General features: G+C 38.9%; 2 protein-coding genes and 1 long non-coding RNA gene across 15 annotated transcripts in view; 1 reads left to right on the top strand and 2 right to left on the bottom strand.

Moving 5' to 3' along the window:
- LOC126390702 (5-hydroxytryptamine receptor 4) overlaps window positions 1–1,633 on the bottom strand; it is a 3,902-nt gene extending 2,269 nt beyond the window's left edge. Inside the window, exon 1 of the mRNA XM_050045122.1 lies at window positions 1,615–1,633. Within this exon, the coding sequence (XP_049901079.1) occupies window positions 1,615–1,633 (19 nt within the window). The remainder of the gene's footprint in view (window positions 1–1,614) is intronic.
- Window positions 1,634–6,747: 5,114 nt separating this feature from the next.
- LOC126390512 (mucin-5AC-like) overlaps window positions 6,748–15,414 on the bottom strand; it is a 23,397-nt gene continuing 14,730 nt past the window's right edge. For 3 of the 11 annotated variants that reach the window (XM_050044850.1, XM_050044847.1, XM_050044849.1), the window contains 19 exons: window positions 14,772–15,236; window positions 14,140–14,345; window positions 13,924–13,988; window positions 13,534–13,682; window positions 12,828–13,418; window positions 12,487–12,689; window positions 12,253–12,317; window positions 11,521–11,669; window positions 11,293–11,391; window positions 10,965–11,164; window positions 10,691–10,755; window positions 10,372–10,523; window positions 9,642–10,048; window positions 9,279–9,343; window positions 9,038–9,183; window positions 8,444–8,928; window positions 8,239–8,303; window positions 7,975–8,117; window positions 6,748–7,812 (listed from right to left, as the gene is read on the bottom strand). In XM_050044850.1, coding sequence (XP_049900807.1) covers window positions 7,709–7,812; window positions 7,975–8,117; window positions 8,239–8,303; window positions 8,444–8,928; window positions 9,038–9,183; window positions 9,279–9,343; window positions 9,642–10,048; window positions 10,372–10,523; window positions 10,691–10,755; window positions 10,965–11,164; window positions 11,293–11,391; window positions 11,521–11,669; window positions 12,253–12,317; window positions 12,487–12,689; window positions 12,828–13,418; window positions 13,534–13,682; window positions 13,924–13,988; window positions 14,140–14,345; window positions 14,772–15,236 — 3,824 coding nt within the window. In that variant the 3' untranslated portion in view covers window positions 6,748–7,708. The remainder of the gene's footprint in view (window positions 7,813–7,974; window positions 8,118–8,238; window positions 8,304–8,443; window positions 8,929–9,037; window positions 9,184–9,278; window positions 9,344–9,641; window positions 10,049–10,371; window positions 10,524–10,690; window positions 10,756–10,964; window positions 11,165–11,292; window positions 11,392–11,520; window positions 11,670–12,252; window positions 12,318–12,486; window positions 12,690–12,827; window positions 13,419–13,533; window positions 13,683–13,923; window positions 13,989–14,139; window positions 14,346–14,771; window positions 15,237–15,414) is intronic. The other 8 variants (XM_050044842.1, XM_050044843.1, XM_050044844.1 and 5 more) reach the window with 8 other exon arrangements.
- Window positions 12,864–15,414, top strand: part of LOC126390514 (uncharacterized) — a 5,764-nt gene continuing 3,213 nt past the window's right edge. For 2 of the 3 annotated variants that reach the window (XR_007569974.1, XR_007569975.1), the window contains exons 1-4: window positions 12,864–12,985; window positions 13,112–13,279; window positions 14,804–14,845; window positions 14,930–14,992. This is a non-coding gene — a long non-coding RNA (uncharacterized LOC126390514). Of the gene's footprint in view, window positions 12,986–13,111; window positions 13,280–14,635; window positions 14,762–14,803; window positions 14,846–14,929; window positions 15,119–15,414 lie in introns of all 3 variants that reach the window. The other variant, XR_007569976.1, reaches the window with a different exon arrangement.

Below are 15,414 nucleotides of genomic sequence, written 5' to 3'. Positions count from 1 at the left end.
TATCCAGAAAAATGGCTAAAATGCAACAGATCGCTGTGGCTGCAATCGTACTGTCAAATTCACAAAAACTCTGTCTGAATACATTGCTCTTCTTAATGGGTTCAGTTGACTATTTAATCTGCAATTTCCTATGACCTGTATCCCAAACACACACCATGTGAAACTGTATGTGGGCAACTGTGCACTCAATGGGTAGGCCTATGGACTAATTCTGTAAGAATATTAGTAATTTGTTTACTTTCACAAGTGTGCTTTCCTTTACGTCTCTGGATTCACTCATTGCAATTTACAGTATATCACACAGCAGAACACACATGACTGTAATGAACAGAATAATATTAAATTTCCAGTGCCAGTGGTGTGAACAGGGAGCAGATGTTCCAGCTGACTTGGAATGGATTTTAATGAACACCACAGGGACCATGCGCTGGTGACGGGGAAATGATGCAGAGTGAAAATGTAGGTTCTTTGTTTGGCTTGTAGACTTGTTGAGTTGAACCAACACATCGTCATGAGTAATAAATAAATAATTGTAATGATATCAATTCACCATAGGCCCTATATCACCCCCATCCAGGTTTGATGGGTGTGACAGGGTCTATAGTGAATTGATATTGTCTCATATAGAATTGCTACAGTGGGGAACCTTATGTGAAGTATAATCTAAACAAAAGAAAAAGATCCCTATGTGCACAGTTGCACTCAGGAACGTTACCATTAGCATTAAAGACTGGAAGGTTTAACACCACCACAGAGGAGGACAGAATTGTTTGTTGTGTAATTTAGCTGAAGCTGAGAATGAAGCTTTCTTCTTGTTTTACTGTCCTGTACATGAAGCCATAAGGAATCTACTTTCTTGTAAAATTACCTCTACCTATGTTGATTTCTTTTAGTTAAGGATCATTGAAAAATTTGAGTTTTGTTGAAGAAAGGGAACCCTTTTTTTGGCTGAATTTCTTTGCCAGGCCTGAGATAGAAGGCAGAGTACTCGTGTACTTTGGATTGTTACTGCAACATCGTTGTAACAGTGTCTTGGGCACATGTAAGTGTGCATGACACAATAATAAAAATCATTCAGTCAATCATATACATATATATATGGGCGAAAAAGCCCTTGACTCTGCTGTTTCCATCTTCAGGGGTGTAGAGAGCACTTCGGCAGTCATCTCCACAGCCCACCTACTGCACACCACAGTGTTCTCTTTCATCCTTCTAATCTTTCTGTTTAAGTCAGAAACATCCATCTTTCAGTTGTATAATGTTGCACAGCACCTCCCCTCTGCCATTATCCACAAAATCCTGTACTTAATGTCAGTGGGGTGATTTACTCCGCCATTAGACAACGATTAGAGCAATATTAGTGCTAAAACGTTGCATAATGTCTTACTGTCAAGCTTAAAAACTGTGATTTAGAGGATACAAAATGTTGCCTATGTGCCTGGTAATAATATAACTATCTTATCATATACTGTTTAAAGATAATGACAATCTATTAATTTTGGTTAACTACTGCAGAAAACAACACTAATGATGCTGATGTACACACTGATATGTCATATACTGAGAAGATACAGTAACTACAACATTGAAAAAGCAACATTTAAAGTCTCACACACTCAGCAGGATCCTGCATCTTTCCATCTGATCCTCTGAAGAGCAGCTCAGTCAGATGTTAACATCTCTAACAAGGTCTACTGAACTCAGTTTAAAAGCAAATACTTGTTTAATGTACTACTTCACATCAAGCACTGCCAGAAAACCGTGCAAACAGTGACACTCACCTGTGAAGAAGAGAGGTGATCGTCTGTCCTCATGTCTGTATCATACTGAACCTTTTACACAGAGACGAGAGGGATGGGAGCGCTGGGAAGTGGGCTGTAATGAACGCATGCAACAATAATCACAGTAACAAAATACAGTCTGCTGCCAACTCCCCTGCCAACTCAATTCAAACCACTGACATTTGAATTCTTATTGTGGTACGCTGAGTAGGGGCAGATTTCTATCTGTACACATAAATGTGTATATTTGTACAGTGGTCTGTGAGAAATCATTCCCAATACTATAAAGACAGTAATTAAGACTATCTATAAATTCATAAACTTGATCATTATGAACTAATCACTAAAACACACAATTCCTTTTCTCCATAAAAATAAGTGCAAACCCTAAATGTTTCCGGATGTGCCAGTGCACTTTGGATTTTCTCGGCATACTTTCAGTGCGGCTTGATGGATGGCAATGTCAATCGTTGACGAGATGGAGATGGATTACATCTGATTTAGACATTTTAGGATTAATTATAATAACTATACCAAGCATGTTTATAATCAGTCTAACTCAGAAACTCAGGAAACTCTGATCCTTCACACACAGTGAGGACCAGCTCTTTAAAAAGACTCTTGCCCAGAGCTGCATCACATCATCCTTTAGAGCATCTCCTTTCCATCTGCATGCACCTTGGAAGCATGAGCAGATTAGAAGACAATGGGTCCCTGGGCACAGATATGCAAAGTGCCCCACCATCTCTCCTAAATTGGAGGAAGACACACAGACTTTGTGTTGGTGTTACATCTCTTTGTAAATGTTATGCATCTTTTCGTGGTTTTGTCTCTTTCTGTTCATCTTTTGCCTAATTGGTTGTTTTGTGTCTCTCTGGGGGGGATTTTGTGTCTTTCTTGGTTGTCTTGTGTTGCTATGTATTCATTTTGTGTCTTTTTGTAGTTGCTTGTATCTCTCTAACATAATTTTGTGATGTCTCTTTGAGGTAACCTTCTCTCTTAATGAGGTAATTTTTTTGTCTCTTTGAGTTAATTTGTGTCTTTTTTGGTTGTCTTGTGTTGCTGTGTATTCATTCTGTGTCTCCTTGCGGTAGTTTGTACTTTTGATATGTTTTTTGTTGTTCCATGTCTCTTTGTAGTTGTTTTGTGGTAGTTTTTGGTCTTTTTTGTGCCAGCCATCTCCCTTCGAGGTAACTTTGCCTCCTACTGAGGTATTTCTTAGTGTCTTTGAGTTAATGTGTGTCCTTTTTGGTTGTTTTTTTGTCTCTTTTTTGTTTTGTGGTTAGTTTTTGTCTTTGTGTTGCCATCTCGCTCTGTTTGAGGTAACCTTGTCTCTTACTGAGGTAATGTTTGTGTCTTTTTGAGTTAATTTCTGTCTTTTTTTGGTCATTTTGTGTCTCTGATGTAATTTTGTGTCTTTTTTTAGTTGTCCTGTGTTTATTTGTATGCATTCTGTGTCTCCTTGTGGTTGTTTGTGTCTCTTTAAGGTAATTTTGTGATGTTTTTGGTTGTTCTGTGTCTCTTTGTAGTTGTTTTGTGGCTGTTTTTTGTCTTTGTTGTGCCACTCATCTCCATTTGAGATAACTTTGTCCCTTACTGAGGTAATTTTTCTTGTTGTTTTTCTTGTTGCCCCTGGGCCTGTGCCTATTCACAGGGGATACACTAACTGCATTGCACACATGACATTTGTGTGTGCTGGAATTCTTGTCTGCATTACTGTGTTGGATACATTTTAAAAAGCAGGTAAAATATAAGTGTTTTGATATGTGAAATATGGTGGATGTATTTTTGGAAGACAATAAGGTGGCATGAAGCACCAGTTGACACAGACAGTAAGTAGTAATAGAAAACAGGTTGTGAGTTACATAAGTGCTGTGATTTCTATCCAAGACAGAAATTACATGCAAAACTGTCGCGTATCATTTGTTTTGGTTTAATATTTTGCATGATGAAACTCATAAGAAAACGGTTGGGAAGAAACAAAACAAAAACAAACAAAGAAAAAAGTAATGATGCTGATAATACTGAGGGAAGAAAAGAAGACTTACAGCAACATTTTCTCTTTCTATAAGACAGCATGGATGCTCATCGGATTTCTCACTTTAAATGAGTTTTGAATGAGTGCAACTTCACTTTCGTAATACCCCTAAAACAGCTCTCATCATCTCTTTCATGCGTTTCAGTGTGCAGCAGAGCACAGTCAATCCTGCCAAGCTCGAATACTTTGGGCCTCAGCCAGTGACAGACGTATCTCAAGTGTGGCGGATGTGTTCTAATTAAACATGGGGGGATTTTTAATGAAGGGTGCAATAAAAGGCACATTGGCTCAATAGCTAGTGTTTTTCAGACCAGTCTTTCATATGTGTAATGCAAGTGTGCCTTACAGACAGGGTAGACTGGCTGCACATCTGTTCTTTTGTCTCTGAAAGAGGAGTGGGCAGGGGTTGATTCCCAGGCTTTGTTGCATTAAAGGGCAAATAAAGTGACCAATCTGATCACACATTTCATTATAAACAGTTTAATACTGATTAAAGTACTATACCTCTATACATTTCTGGCAGACACAGTGGGAATTTAGCAGGAGTTGTCGTTGGTCAATCTCCGACTGATTGAAAAGAAAAAATCTTTTGTTTTTTTGTTTCTTTGTTTTTAATTTAATGCGGATTAAATTAGATTTGTTTCCCTCTCTCGACTTAATTGTGCTTAGTTCCCATATGCAGTGTCTTTTATAAGCCCAGTCTTAAGTAGAAGTTAGAAGTATTAAAAATATCAAGACTCAAAACACAAAATGTTTTCATCTTCATTCTGCAGTACGAGCAGATGATTGTTTCAGCATTTCAGCAAGAGAAAAAGCTTCTTTGTATTACACTCTGTGTTTCCGGGTGATTAACATCAATCAGTGAACTACTGTGTATTTTTTAAAAGCCATTAAGATGGTCTATGGAGTCTATGTGTCTTCATCCACTGAAAGGACAAGAAAATAATAGGAATGTGTCTTCGCATGACAGGGAACACAAAGAAACCCAACACAGTAGTGTTTCTGCGAGCCAAATAAATTAAAATAATTTATTTTGCCTTTCTTTTTAATGTTCTTGTCACTGATTCATGTTTTTTTCTATTTAGAATTGTTCTCTCTGGCTATTAAAAAAAAATAAAATAAAAATGTCATGTCAAGTCACGGCCATGGCCAGGGGTGATGTGAGGACTGTGTAATCTTGACGAGCACACAAGGCTGTAAATAAAACATTTTAGGGATGAAAGCTGTGCACATAGGCGCAGGTTTGGATGATCCTCGAGGCAATGCAGCCCTCTTCTGGTGGGTCATTGCATGTACATTTATGACAAGATGCTGTCAATAGCAACAACTGGATAATACATTGCTATTAATCATTTGTATTTTTTATCGGAGCATTTTGAAACAATTCAGAGATGATACAGTTCACGTTTGCTTTTTTTCTTTTTCTCAACTTTAAAAAAAACCCTGTATCTCTGAGCTTGTTTGTTTTGACATGTTTGTGGATGGTGTTAAACTTGTTATTGTTCTCTGTATCTCACACACAGCCTGTGATCACCACTGCTAAGACACCTGATAATGCAGTTACAGGCCAAACATCAGCAACAGTTTTATGTTTTCAGATTTGTATGTGGTAGAGACTGTAATCAAAAGTTTACTGTGCATTAAATGCTTTCACTTTGTAGTGCAAGAATTAAGGTGGTGAGAGCTTTGCTATGAGATATCATAAAGGCACATTATACTAGGAGGAATGCATAGAGGTAAGGTTTGAAAGTAGTGCAAGAGTCTAATAACAAATAATAGCAAAGACCTTTAAAACACAAGTCCTAATTATGTAAATGATTGTAAGGACTTTTTTTGTAAAGCTGAGTGTGTTATTGGCACAGAAAATTGTTGACAGTTACTCTTCTCTAATGTGGGTATTGATTTACTATTGTTGTCTGATGATGTGATGCTCAGGATCAGATAGAACTGCCAATGTCGTGAATCAAAAAACAGAAGTTAACAAAATGTTTGGAATGGTTCAGATCAGTCATCATAGGTGAAATAGCATATCCATGCCACCACTAATTTTAAGCGATCAAATTTACAATTTTGCTAACCAATTAACCAATGAACTAAAAACTTCCTTCAACTAAACGAAGCTAAATCTGAAATCATTCTCTTTGGCCCCTCTGACAACATCAACCTGATATGCAACAGTCTTGGCAATCTGTCCACTCTTATCAAACGTCATGTCAAAAACCTCGGTGTCATTTTTGATTTTGCACTCAAGTTTGATGAACAGGTCAACTCAGTAGTCAAAGCCAGTATTTTCCAACTTCGCACCATTGCAAAAATCAAACCATTCCTCACTTTCAAGGACCTAGAAAAAGCCATCCATATCAGTCATCTCTCTCCCGTTTACAACTAGTACAAAACGCTGCAGCCAGACTTTTGACAGGTACCTGAAAGAGAGACCACATCACCCCTGCCCTAGCCTCTCTCCACTGGCTGCCAGTGCAGTACTGTATTGATTTTAAGCTTCTTTTATTCATATACAAAGCCCTGAATGGAGTGGCCCCCTCCTACATGACAGAACTTTTAACCCCTTACTCCACCTTCAGACCCCTCAGGTCAGCTGACCTAGGGCTTTTAACTGTTCCACGCACTTATTTTAAACTCAGGGGTGACCGTGCCTTTGCGGTCGCAGCCCCCAGACTCTGGAACAGCATTCCCCCCTCTGTCAGACCTGCCCCCTCCATCAACTTTTTTAAATCAAGGCTAAAAACATTCCTTTTTACAAAAGCTTTTGAATCCTCCTGATGTTGCATTTGTGTTTTTTTGTGCCTTGATCTATGTTGGTTGGTCAGTTTATTATTTTACTCCTCTTGTATCTCTTTTATTCATTTTTTAACTGCACAGCACTTTGGTCAACTTGTGTTTTTTTTTAAATGTGCTTTATTAATAAATTTGACTTGACTTGACTTAATATCATATTTTAAAAATACAGAGAGAGGCAAAATAAAAAAAAGGAGAAGAAGAAAATACTTCGGTTAACAAAGATACACATTTTTATTCCCCTTCTCAAAAAAGTACAGGAAGAACCAGAGTTCAATTATAAACAATAATCTTTCCAAATTTTTTGATAGTACCTGGACATTTTCAAACTTGCAATCAGCAATCAACTTGCCACTGTATTCACTTGATACTGGATGATTCTGCTAAACCCAAAGTTATGCGCAGTGGCAACTTATTTGAATGTTCAATGCCAGCATTTTTTCCTACCCATGGCGACTGCGGTGTCGTTAGGGTAAAACTATGTGGTCAAGTAAAGGAAAAGATCGTCTTTACTGTATGACTTAATATGTTCAAAATAAACTAATGGTTGGTCTCAGATGTAGTTCATGTCACCTCCACACCCGTGGCGTTTTGCACCACGTTGCGTTGACTGCACTCCTTCATTCATTCATTCATTCATTCAAAAATCCTGTTAAATTGTACAGTGCTTTTAATTGGAAATAAATATTTGCAATATTCTCTATTTATTTGCATTTTTAAATGTTAACAATGAAAAGTAGCATATAAAGAAGCATTTACAAAACAAAAAAATTGAATGGCGTCTGTTAAAAAAAGGAGAAAAAAAAGAAAAAATCAAATATGGTATTTTTAAATTACAAAGTTAATGATTAGTTCTTTAAAAAAAATGGAAGTGAAACACAAGTGACTGTACTTCAACATCAAATGTGGAAAATACTGAAAAACTGTCCTAATCTTTGACACACAGTACACATCTTTTTACCACATGACACATAGTAAATTTCATTATGCACACTTATGTCTTTTGTTTTTGGTCAGTTGGTACACTGCTTTTTACCACCACTGATAGCAAAGTAAGAGCTATCGGAGTCAGCGCATCTGCCTTGGGTGCCGGTTATAAGTCTGTCAGTATCTGTGCCAGTGCCAGCAGTGTTAATGAAAAAACTGCCAATGAAACCACTGTGGGGTGAGGAGGACTGCTTGACGTTGACGTTGACTCTGAAATATCGGAAAAAAGCAGAGATTGTAGTCAGTAAAATTCTGTAGACTGACAATAACTTCCCAGTTCAAAATACAGGCTAAAAGGGAAGCGACACCCCAACTGTCAACCCTCATCACACTTTAAATTCATGAAGTCTGACTTTTAAGTCTCCAACTTACCTGCAGAGATGCTGCCCGATATGACGTTCAGGGAGGAGCTGCTCGTAAGCGCACTGCTGTATTGTGAGGTTGCGTTGCTTGCTGAAGGAACTGAGTTCTTATCTTTGAACACAAGGGTCATGTCGACGTTCACGGATCCACTCCTACAGCGACAAGGTCAGAAAGCAACATGTTTTTTAAAAGGAAGTGAACGTTAAATGTAATGTAGCAAAAGCAAGCCAGTGTCATTATTTTTAGATTATTATGAGGGAAATTTAGCCTTACGTAAATGCGTTAACAATGGAGCGACTGAAAGATGATCCATAGAGACCTGAGGATATGTTGTTAATCTGAAAGACATTACCGTCAGTTTAAATAAAAAAACACAACAAAATACTCACCACAAATGCACAAGTTCCCGTATTGTTACAAAGCAAATCTCAATTTATTTGCAACACAATAATATTACAGTACTGCATACACATCTTACCTCTTTGACCACCTTTGCAGCCAAAGTCTTGAACGCTGTTGAGGATGAGTTGGAGAGATCTGATGTAAAAGTTTGGTTGAGACTAAATTTAAGGCCAAGGGTTCCCTCGCTGGATGATGGAGAATCTGTTGATGCAGTTGTGGTAGCAGCTGTAGCATTAGTAGCAGCAGCTGGAGCCTCTGTAGCAGTTGGAGCTGCAGTTGGAGCTGCAGTCGGGGCAGCTGTAGCATTAGGAGCTGCAGTTGGAGCTGCTGTCGGGGCGGCTGTAGCATTAGGAGCTGCAGTTGGAGCTGCTGTAACATTAGGAGCTGCAGTTGGAGCTGCTGTCGGGGCGGCTGTAGCATTAGGAGCTGCAGTTGGAGCTGCTGTAACATTGGGAGCCGCTGTCGGGGCTGCAGTGGGGGCAGCTGTTGCGTTAGGAGCTGCAGTCGGGGCAGATGTAACAGTAGGTGCAGCGGTGGAAGCAGCAGCAGAGGAAGAGGAAGCTGTACCAATACCAATGAATTATCAGTTAATATGACACCTTAACAATAACTTAACCTACATAGACTGATGAACTGATTAAGTTGGATTTTTAAAACTCCAATTACTTACTCGCATTAACACTGCCTGCTATGACATTCAGGGAGCTGGAGTTGCTTCTAAGTGCACTGCTTAATTGTGAAGTTGCATTGCTTGCTGAAGGGACTGAGCTCTTATCCTTGAACACAAGGGTCGTGTCAGCAACCACTGATCCACTTCTACAATGACAAAGAGAGAAAGCAACACTTTTTAAAAGGAAGTGACTGGAAAATGTTCAGAAAAATACAAGCCTGTGATTGACATTTACCCATACCTGAATGCGTTAACCAAGGAGCGACTGAAAGATGATCCATACAGACTTTTACCGACTTTGTTTAGCTGAAAGACAACAGTACTGTGATTTGCAAATGAATGGCTTACAACAATTGTACAACTTCTCGGTTTGGTTTTGAGGCTGTATCTTATATCTTTTACGTTATATTCTGCATACATAATATGCTGGCGAGATTAAAGAAGACCTGCCAGACTCTACTATCGAAACATTGGGAAAATTAAGGAATAAAAGGAGTTATTCAAACAAAAACATTAGCTGTTGCTGCTTCGCAAAGGTAATTGTGTTGATGTTTAACATTTGAATTTTTTGGAGGAAAAAAAAACTACTTTTATGTCATCTTACCTCTTGAACAACTTTTGCAGCTAAAGTCTGAAACGCTGTTGAGGATGAATTTGCAAGATCTGATGTAAAATTTTGGCTGAGACTAAAAATAAGACCTAGAGTTCCCTCAGTGGATGAAGGAGGATCTGTTGATGAAGTAGTTGGTGCGGCATCGGTAGCGGCTGTTGCATTGGGAGCAGCAGTTGGAGCTGTTGCAGCTGTAGAAGGTCCGGCTGTAGCATTGGGAGCTGCAGAGGGTCCAGCTGTAGCATTGGGAGCTGCAGAGGGTCCAGCTGTAGCATTGGGAGCTGCAGAGGGTCCGGCTGTAGCATTAGGAGCTTGGGTTGGAGAAGCTGTGACATTGGCAGCAGCTGAGGTAATAGGCATAGCCGAAACAGATGTAGGTTCAGCGGTCGATGTGCTAATTCCTGTAAAGACAAAATTCAAATTGTTGTAGCATTTGCAGGAGCTTTGTGTGCAGTAGTAAATACAAAAGTGAATCATGCCAACCTCTACTGTGCCAAAATTCTCAGTCTTCACTACTGATTTGGTAATTCTGGTTTTAGTTATCATATATTATATATAATCGAATTAATATTAATTTTTGATAATCATTAATTATTTCTGATAGCCATTTAAAGACTATAAACCACAACAGAAACAGAAAACAATGTAGTAATTTACACACATATTTTTTAGGAGAAAGGACTGGCTAATAAGGACAAAACAAAACATGTAAAACAACTCTTACTTGTTGCAGCAATGCTTGATGTATTCACTGGCAGGGAGAAGTTGGAACTGTTGGATACTGCCTCCACCAGAACATTTGCCACAGCACTTGGTTCTGGCACTGAGCTGGCGTTTTTAAATATCAGCTCAGAATCTACCACGACTGAACCTTGACTGTTAGAGAAACGATTGTTAATATGCACCGCAGATATTTTATAGTGTCAGAATTATATATGAGCAAAGGTTTGAAGAAAAACTTAAATCTGTGAACTTTCCATGCACACAGCTTTAATAAGACAAATTATTTTCTTGTTCAAATGTTAAATAGTCATGTCAAATACCTGAAAGAGTTGATAATAGATCGAAGGAAATTGCTTCCATATCTGTTGCTGTAGACATGATCAAGCTGAAGAAAAAAAAAAGACAAATTGTTAAAGTAAAATAGAAGAAATAAGGATGATGGATGAGAGAGACAGGCAAACGTTTGCCAAAGTATGGCTGCAGAGCCCATCGTTTTTGCCTTCTGTGTATGCACATATGTTGATATGTTGATTCACATTCATTCTATGTTTTAATGAGGTTTTGAAGGAAATTAACAAACATCAATGTACTTACTATTGTTTTTACTTTGTTTTCTAAAACCTTGAACTCTGGAGAGGATTTGTTTGCAAGCTCTGCTGTAAAGGCTTGCTGCAACTTAAATCCCAACATGATCTTTGAGTCTGCTGCTGGGGCAGCTGTTGTTATAGGCAAAGTACCAGTTGTGATAACTGGCTGCGCTGATGTTCCATTTATGGGTGGGGAGGTTGCATTGCCTAGAAATATATCAAATATTACTAGTCACAAATTGGAAAAGTTTAGGAATAATACATGGCTTGGTGCCGACATCATATTAGCTCTGAAAACATTGTTTATATATTGAGTATATGAGACTTGGCACTACCTGGTGGTGACATTGTAGAGACTGGTTGGACTGAGGTCATGTTGGCTAGTGGCGTTGAAGGTGCAACTGTGGCTGGGGCTTGAGTTGGTGCTAAAACAACTGAAAACAACAATTATTAAATTATTATTATTAAATTGTTTTGTCTGTTGAACATTTTCTTGCCATCATATATGCTCTTGCAGAAACCTTTTGAAGAATTCAATATTTGGAAATGAAATAATGTCTTACCAGTTGCAGTAACAGATGATGTGTTGACACTGAGGGAAAAGTTTGAGCTTGAAGCAGCAGTCACCATGGTCTCAGTCACAGAACTGGCATTTGGTAGTGTAGTCACATTATTGAATATCAGCTCAGCATCTACCACAACGGATCCTTGACTGTAACAGAAAAAAAATTGCAGTCATATTTTGATACTGTAGACTTATTTGCTTGTCATACCCATCATTGTTTAACTATGGCCCCATGACAAGTATGACTGATGAGCTGTATGATAACAGATATGTAAAAATGAAGTACAACATCCCTTTCTGTTTCCATTAAAGGTCCAGTGTGTAATATTTAGGGGGATTTAGATTGCAACCAGCTGAAACTTCTCCTGGTTGAAATTCCTTCAGTGTTCATTGTTCAGGAGGTTTTTACTGGGAACCAAAATATCCTTAGATATGGCCGCTAATGGCCATATCTAGAAACAGTGTTTGACTTGTCCTTCCTATGCTACTGTAGAAACATGGTGTTGCAATTTCATGCACTCTGGACTAATTATGTAGATAAAATGGCTCATTCTAAGGCAACAAAAACATGATTGTTATTTTTAGGTGGTTTTACACTACAGAAAACATACACTTTTTTCCATGTCTGCCAATATATCCCCTAAATCCTAACCACTAGAACTTTATTTACCAAAAAAAAAAAAACAATAGAAAAAACTTTTTAAACTTACAACTGAGCAATGTTTTATACCTGAAGCTTTTGATGACAGTTCGATTGAAGCTTGTTCCATACTGTGCTGAATAGATATTGTCCAGCTGTGAAAGTTATATTAAAAAAAAAAAAAAAAAAAAAATTCAAAACACATATGAGGCAAGAAAGTCGATATATCAAGATATATTGTCGTCTAAACTTTTCATGCACTATCCAGAATATGATTGTGAAAAGATTTGAAAAATATAAAAAACTGAATATATATCAACTCACCGCTGCTGTCACTGTGTTTGCTAACGCTTGGTATTCTGGTGAGGATGTGTTTGTAAGTTGTTGCGTAAAATTTTGCTGCAGCTTAAATCCCAACTTGACTTTTGGCTCTGTGGTTGTGACTGTTGGGGTCGTAGCTGGAGCACCAATTGTTGTGAGTCCAGGTGGTGCTGATGTGACAGTTACAGGTGGAGAGCTTGCATTACCTAGAAATGAGGTGAATGTTTATGAGATTAGAGCAAGATAAGCTGCATCACAACAAATACAGAAATTGCATTCAATGCTAGTCGTCATGATTGTATTGAAAATAAATGATGTACTGATTGTGGAACAGGTGGTACTACCTGGCAAAGGTGTAATGGTAACTAATGGTGAGGTCATGTTGGCTGGTGGTGAGGTTGCATTTATTGGTGGTGAGGTCATGTTGGCTGGTGGTGAGGTTGCATTGATTGGTGGTGAGGTCATGTTGGCTGGTGGTGAGGTTGCATTGAGTGGTGGTGAGGTCATATTCGGTGGTGGTGAGGTTGCATTGAGTGGTGGCGAGGTCATGTTACCTGGTGGTGAAGTTGCATTGATTGGTGGTGAGGTCATATTCGGTGGTGGTGAGGTTGCATTGAGTGGTGGTGAGGTCATGTTGGCTGGTGGTGAGGTTGCACTGAGTGGTGGTGAGGTCATGTTGGCTGGTGGTGAGGTTACATTGAGTGGTGGTGAGGTCATGTTGGTAGGTGGTGAGGTTGGATTGATTGGTGGTGAGGTCATGTTACCTGGTGGTGAGGTTGCATTGATTGGTGGTGAGGTCATGTTGGCTGGTGGTGAGGTCATGTTGATTGGTGGTGAGGTCATGTTGGCTGGTGATGAGGTCATGTTGATTGGTGATGAGGTCATGTTGATTGGTGGTGTTGAAGTGGCTGGGGCTTCAGTTGGTGCCACAACAGCTGAAAACAACAATTATCAATCAAGTTATTTTTTATCTTTCAACTCACATATTGATTTTGTGCTTGCAATAGTAATTTAGAAATTTCAATATCTGGAAATGACATGATTTCTTACCAGCTGCAGTAATAGATGTTGTGTCAACAGAGAGGGAAAAGTTTGAGCTTGAAGCAGCAGTCATCATGGTCTCAGCCACAGAACTGGCATTTGGTAGTGTTGACACATCATTGAATATCAGCTCAACATCTGCCACAACAGATCCTGGACTGGAACACAAACATTTTTGTAAAGTCATATATTAATGCTGTAGTCTTATTTGGCAACAATGACCACACTTATTTCACAAAGGCTCCATGACAAGTATGACTGATAAGTCATATGATAACAAACAAACATAAAGAAAGTACAACATTCCTTTCTGCTCCCATCATTAGCAAATAAAAAAATCAGTACCTTGAACCAATTTAAACAAAATTTGAAAATGTAAAAATGAGCAATTATTTATACCTAAAGTTTTTGATGACAGTTCGATTGAAGCTTGTTCCATACTGTGCTGAGTAGACATTGTCCAGCTGTGAATGAGTTATATTTTAATAAATTATAACATTTCAAAATACACATGAGTGAATATACTGAGATATATTGCCATTTAAACGTATCATGCACTATTTGGAATTTGTTTATGAAAAGATGAAAAAGTAAAAATAATACATATGAACTCACCGCTGCTGTCACTGTGTTTGCTAATGCTTGGTATTCTGGTGAGGATTTGTTTGTAAGTTGTTGCGTAAAATTTTGCTGCAACTTAAATTCCAGCTGAACTTTTGGCTCTGTGGTTGTGACAGCTGTTGGGGTTGTAGCTGGAACACCAATAGTTGTGACTCCTGGTGGCGCCGAGGTTACAGTTACAGGTGGAGAGCTTGCATTTCCTAGAAATGAGGTGAATGTTTGGTTGTAATAAGTAAGAGATTAGAGCAAGATAAGCTGCGTTATAACATATATAGAAAATGCATTCAATGCTAGTAGTGCCATAAAGACAAAGTTGTTGCTACGATTTGTGCACTTGTTATTTTGGCCAGAAAATGATCTTTAATTAACTAGTGGTGATGTTGGCATGATTGAGATAAAACAAAATGATGTATTGATTGTAAAACAAGTTGTATTATCTGACACAGGCATTGAGGTGACTGGTGGTGAGGTCATGTTGAGTGGTGGTGAGGTCATGTTGATTGGTGGTGAGGTTGCATTGATTGGTGGCGAGATCATGTTGGTTGGTGGTGAGGTTGCATTGACTGGTGGTGAGGTCATGTTGGCTGGTGGTGAGGTTGCATTGATTGGTGGCGAGGTCATGTTACCTGGTGGTGAAGTTGCATTGATTGGTGGTGAGGTCATATTCGGTGGTGGTGAGGTTGCATTGAGTGGTGGTGAGGTCATATTGAGTGGTGGTGAGGTCATGTTGGCAGGTGGTGAGGTTGCATTGATTGGTGGCGAGGTCATGTTGGCTGGTGGTGAGGTCATGTTGGCTGGTGGTGAGGTTGCATTGAGTGGTGGTGAGGTCATGTTGGCTGGTGGTGAGGTTGGATAGATTGTTGGTGAGGTCATGTTGGCTGGTGGTGAGGTTGCATTGATTAGTGGTGAGGTCATGTTACCTGGTGGTGAGGTTGCATTGATTGGTGGTGAGGTCATGTTGGCTGGTGGTGAGGTCATATTGATTGGTGGTGAGGTCATGTTGGCTGGTGATGAGGTCATGTTGACTGGTGATGAGGTCATGTTGATTGGTGGTGTTGAAGTGGCTGGGGCTTCAGTTGGTGCCACAACAGCTGAAAACAACAATTATCAATCAAGTTATTTTTTATCTTTCAACTCACATATTGATTTTGTGCTTGCAATAGTAATTTAGAAATTTCAATATCTGGAAATGACATGATTTCTTACCAGCTGCAGTAATAGATGTTGTGTCAACAGAGAGGGAAAAGTTTGAGCTTGAAGCAGCAGTCA

This window comes from Epinephelus moara, chromosome 5 (assembly GCF_006386435.1).
Source record: "Epinephelus moara isolate mb chromosome 5, YSFRI_EMoa_1.0, whole genome shotgun sequence".
NCBI lineage: Eukaryota > Metazoa > Chordata > Actinopteri > Perciformes > Serranidae > Epinephelus > Epinephelus moara.
This window is presented reverse-complemented; position numbering and strand designations above follow the sequence as displayed.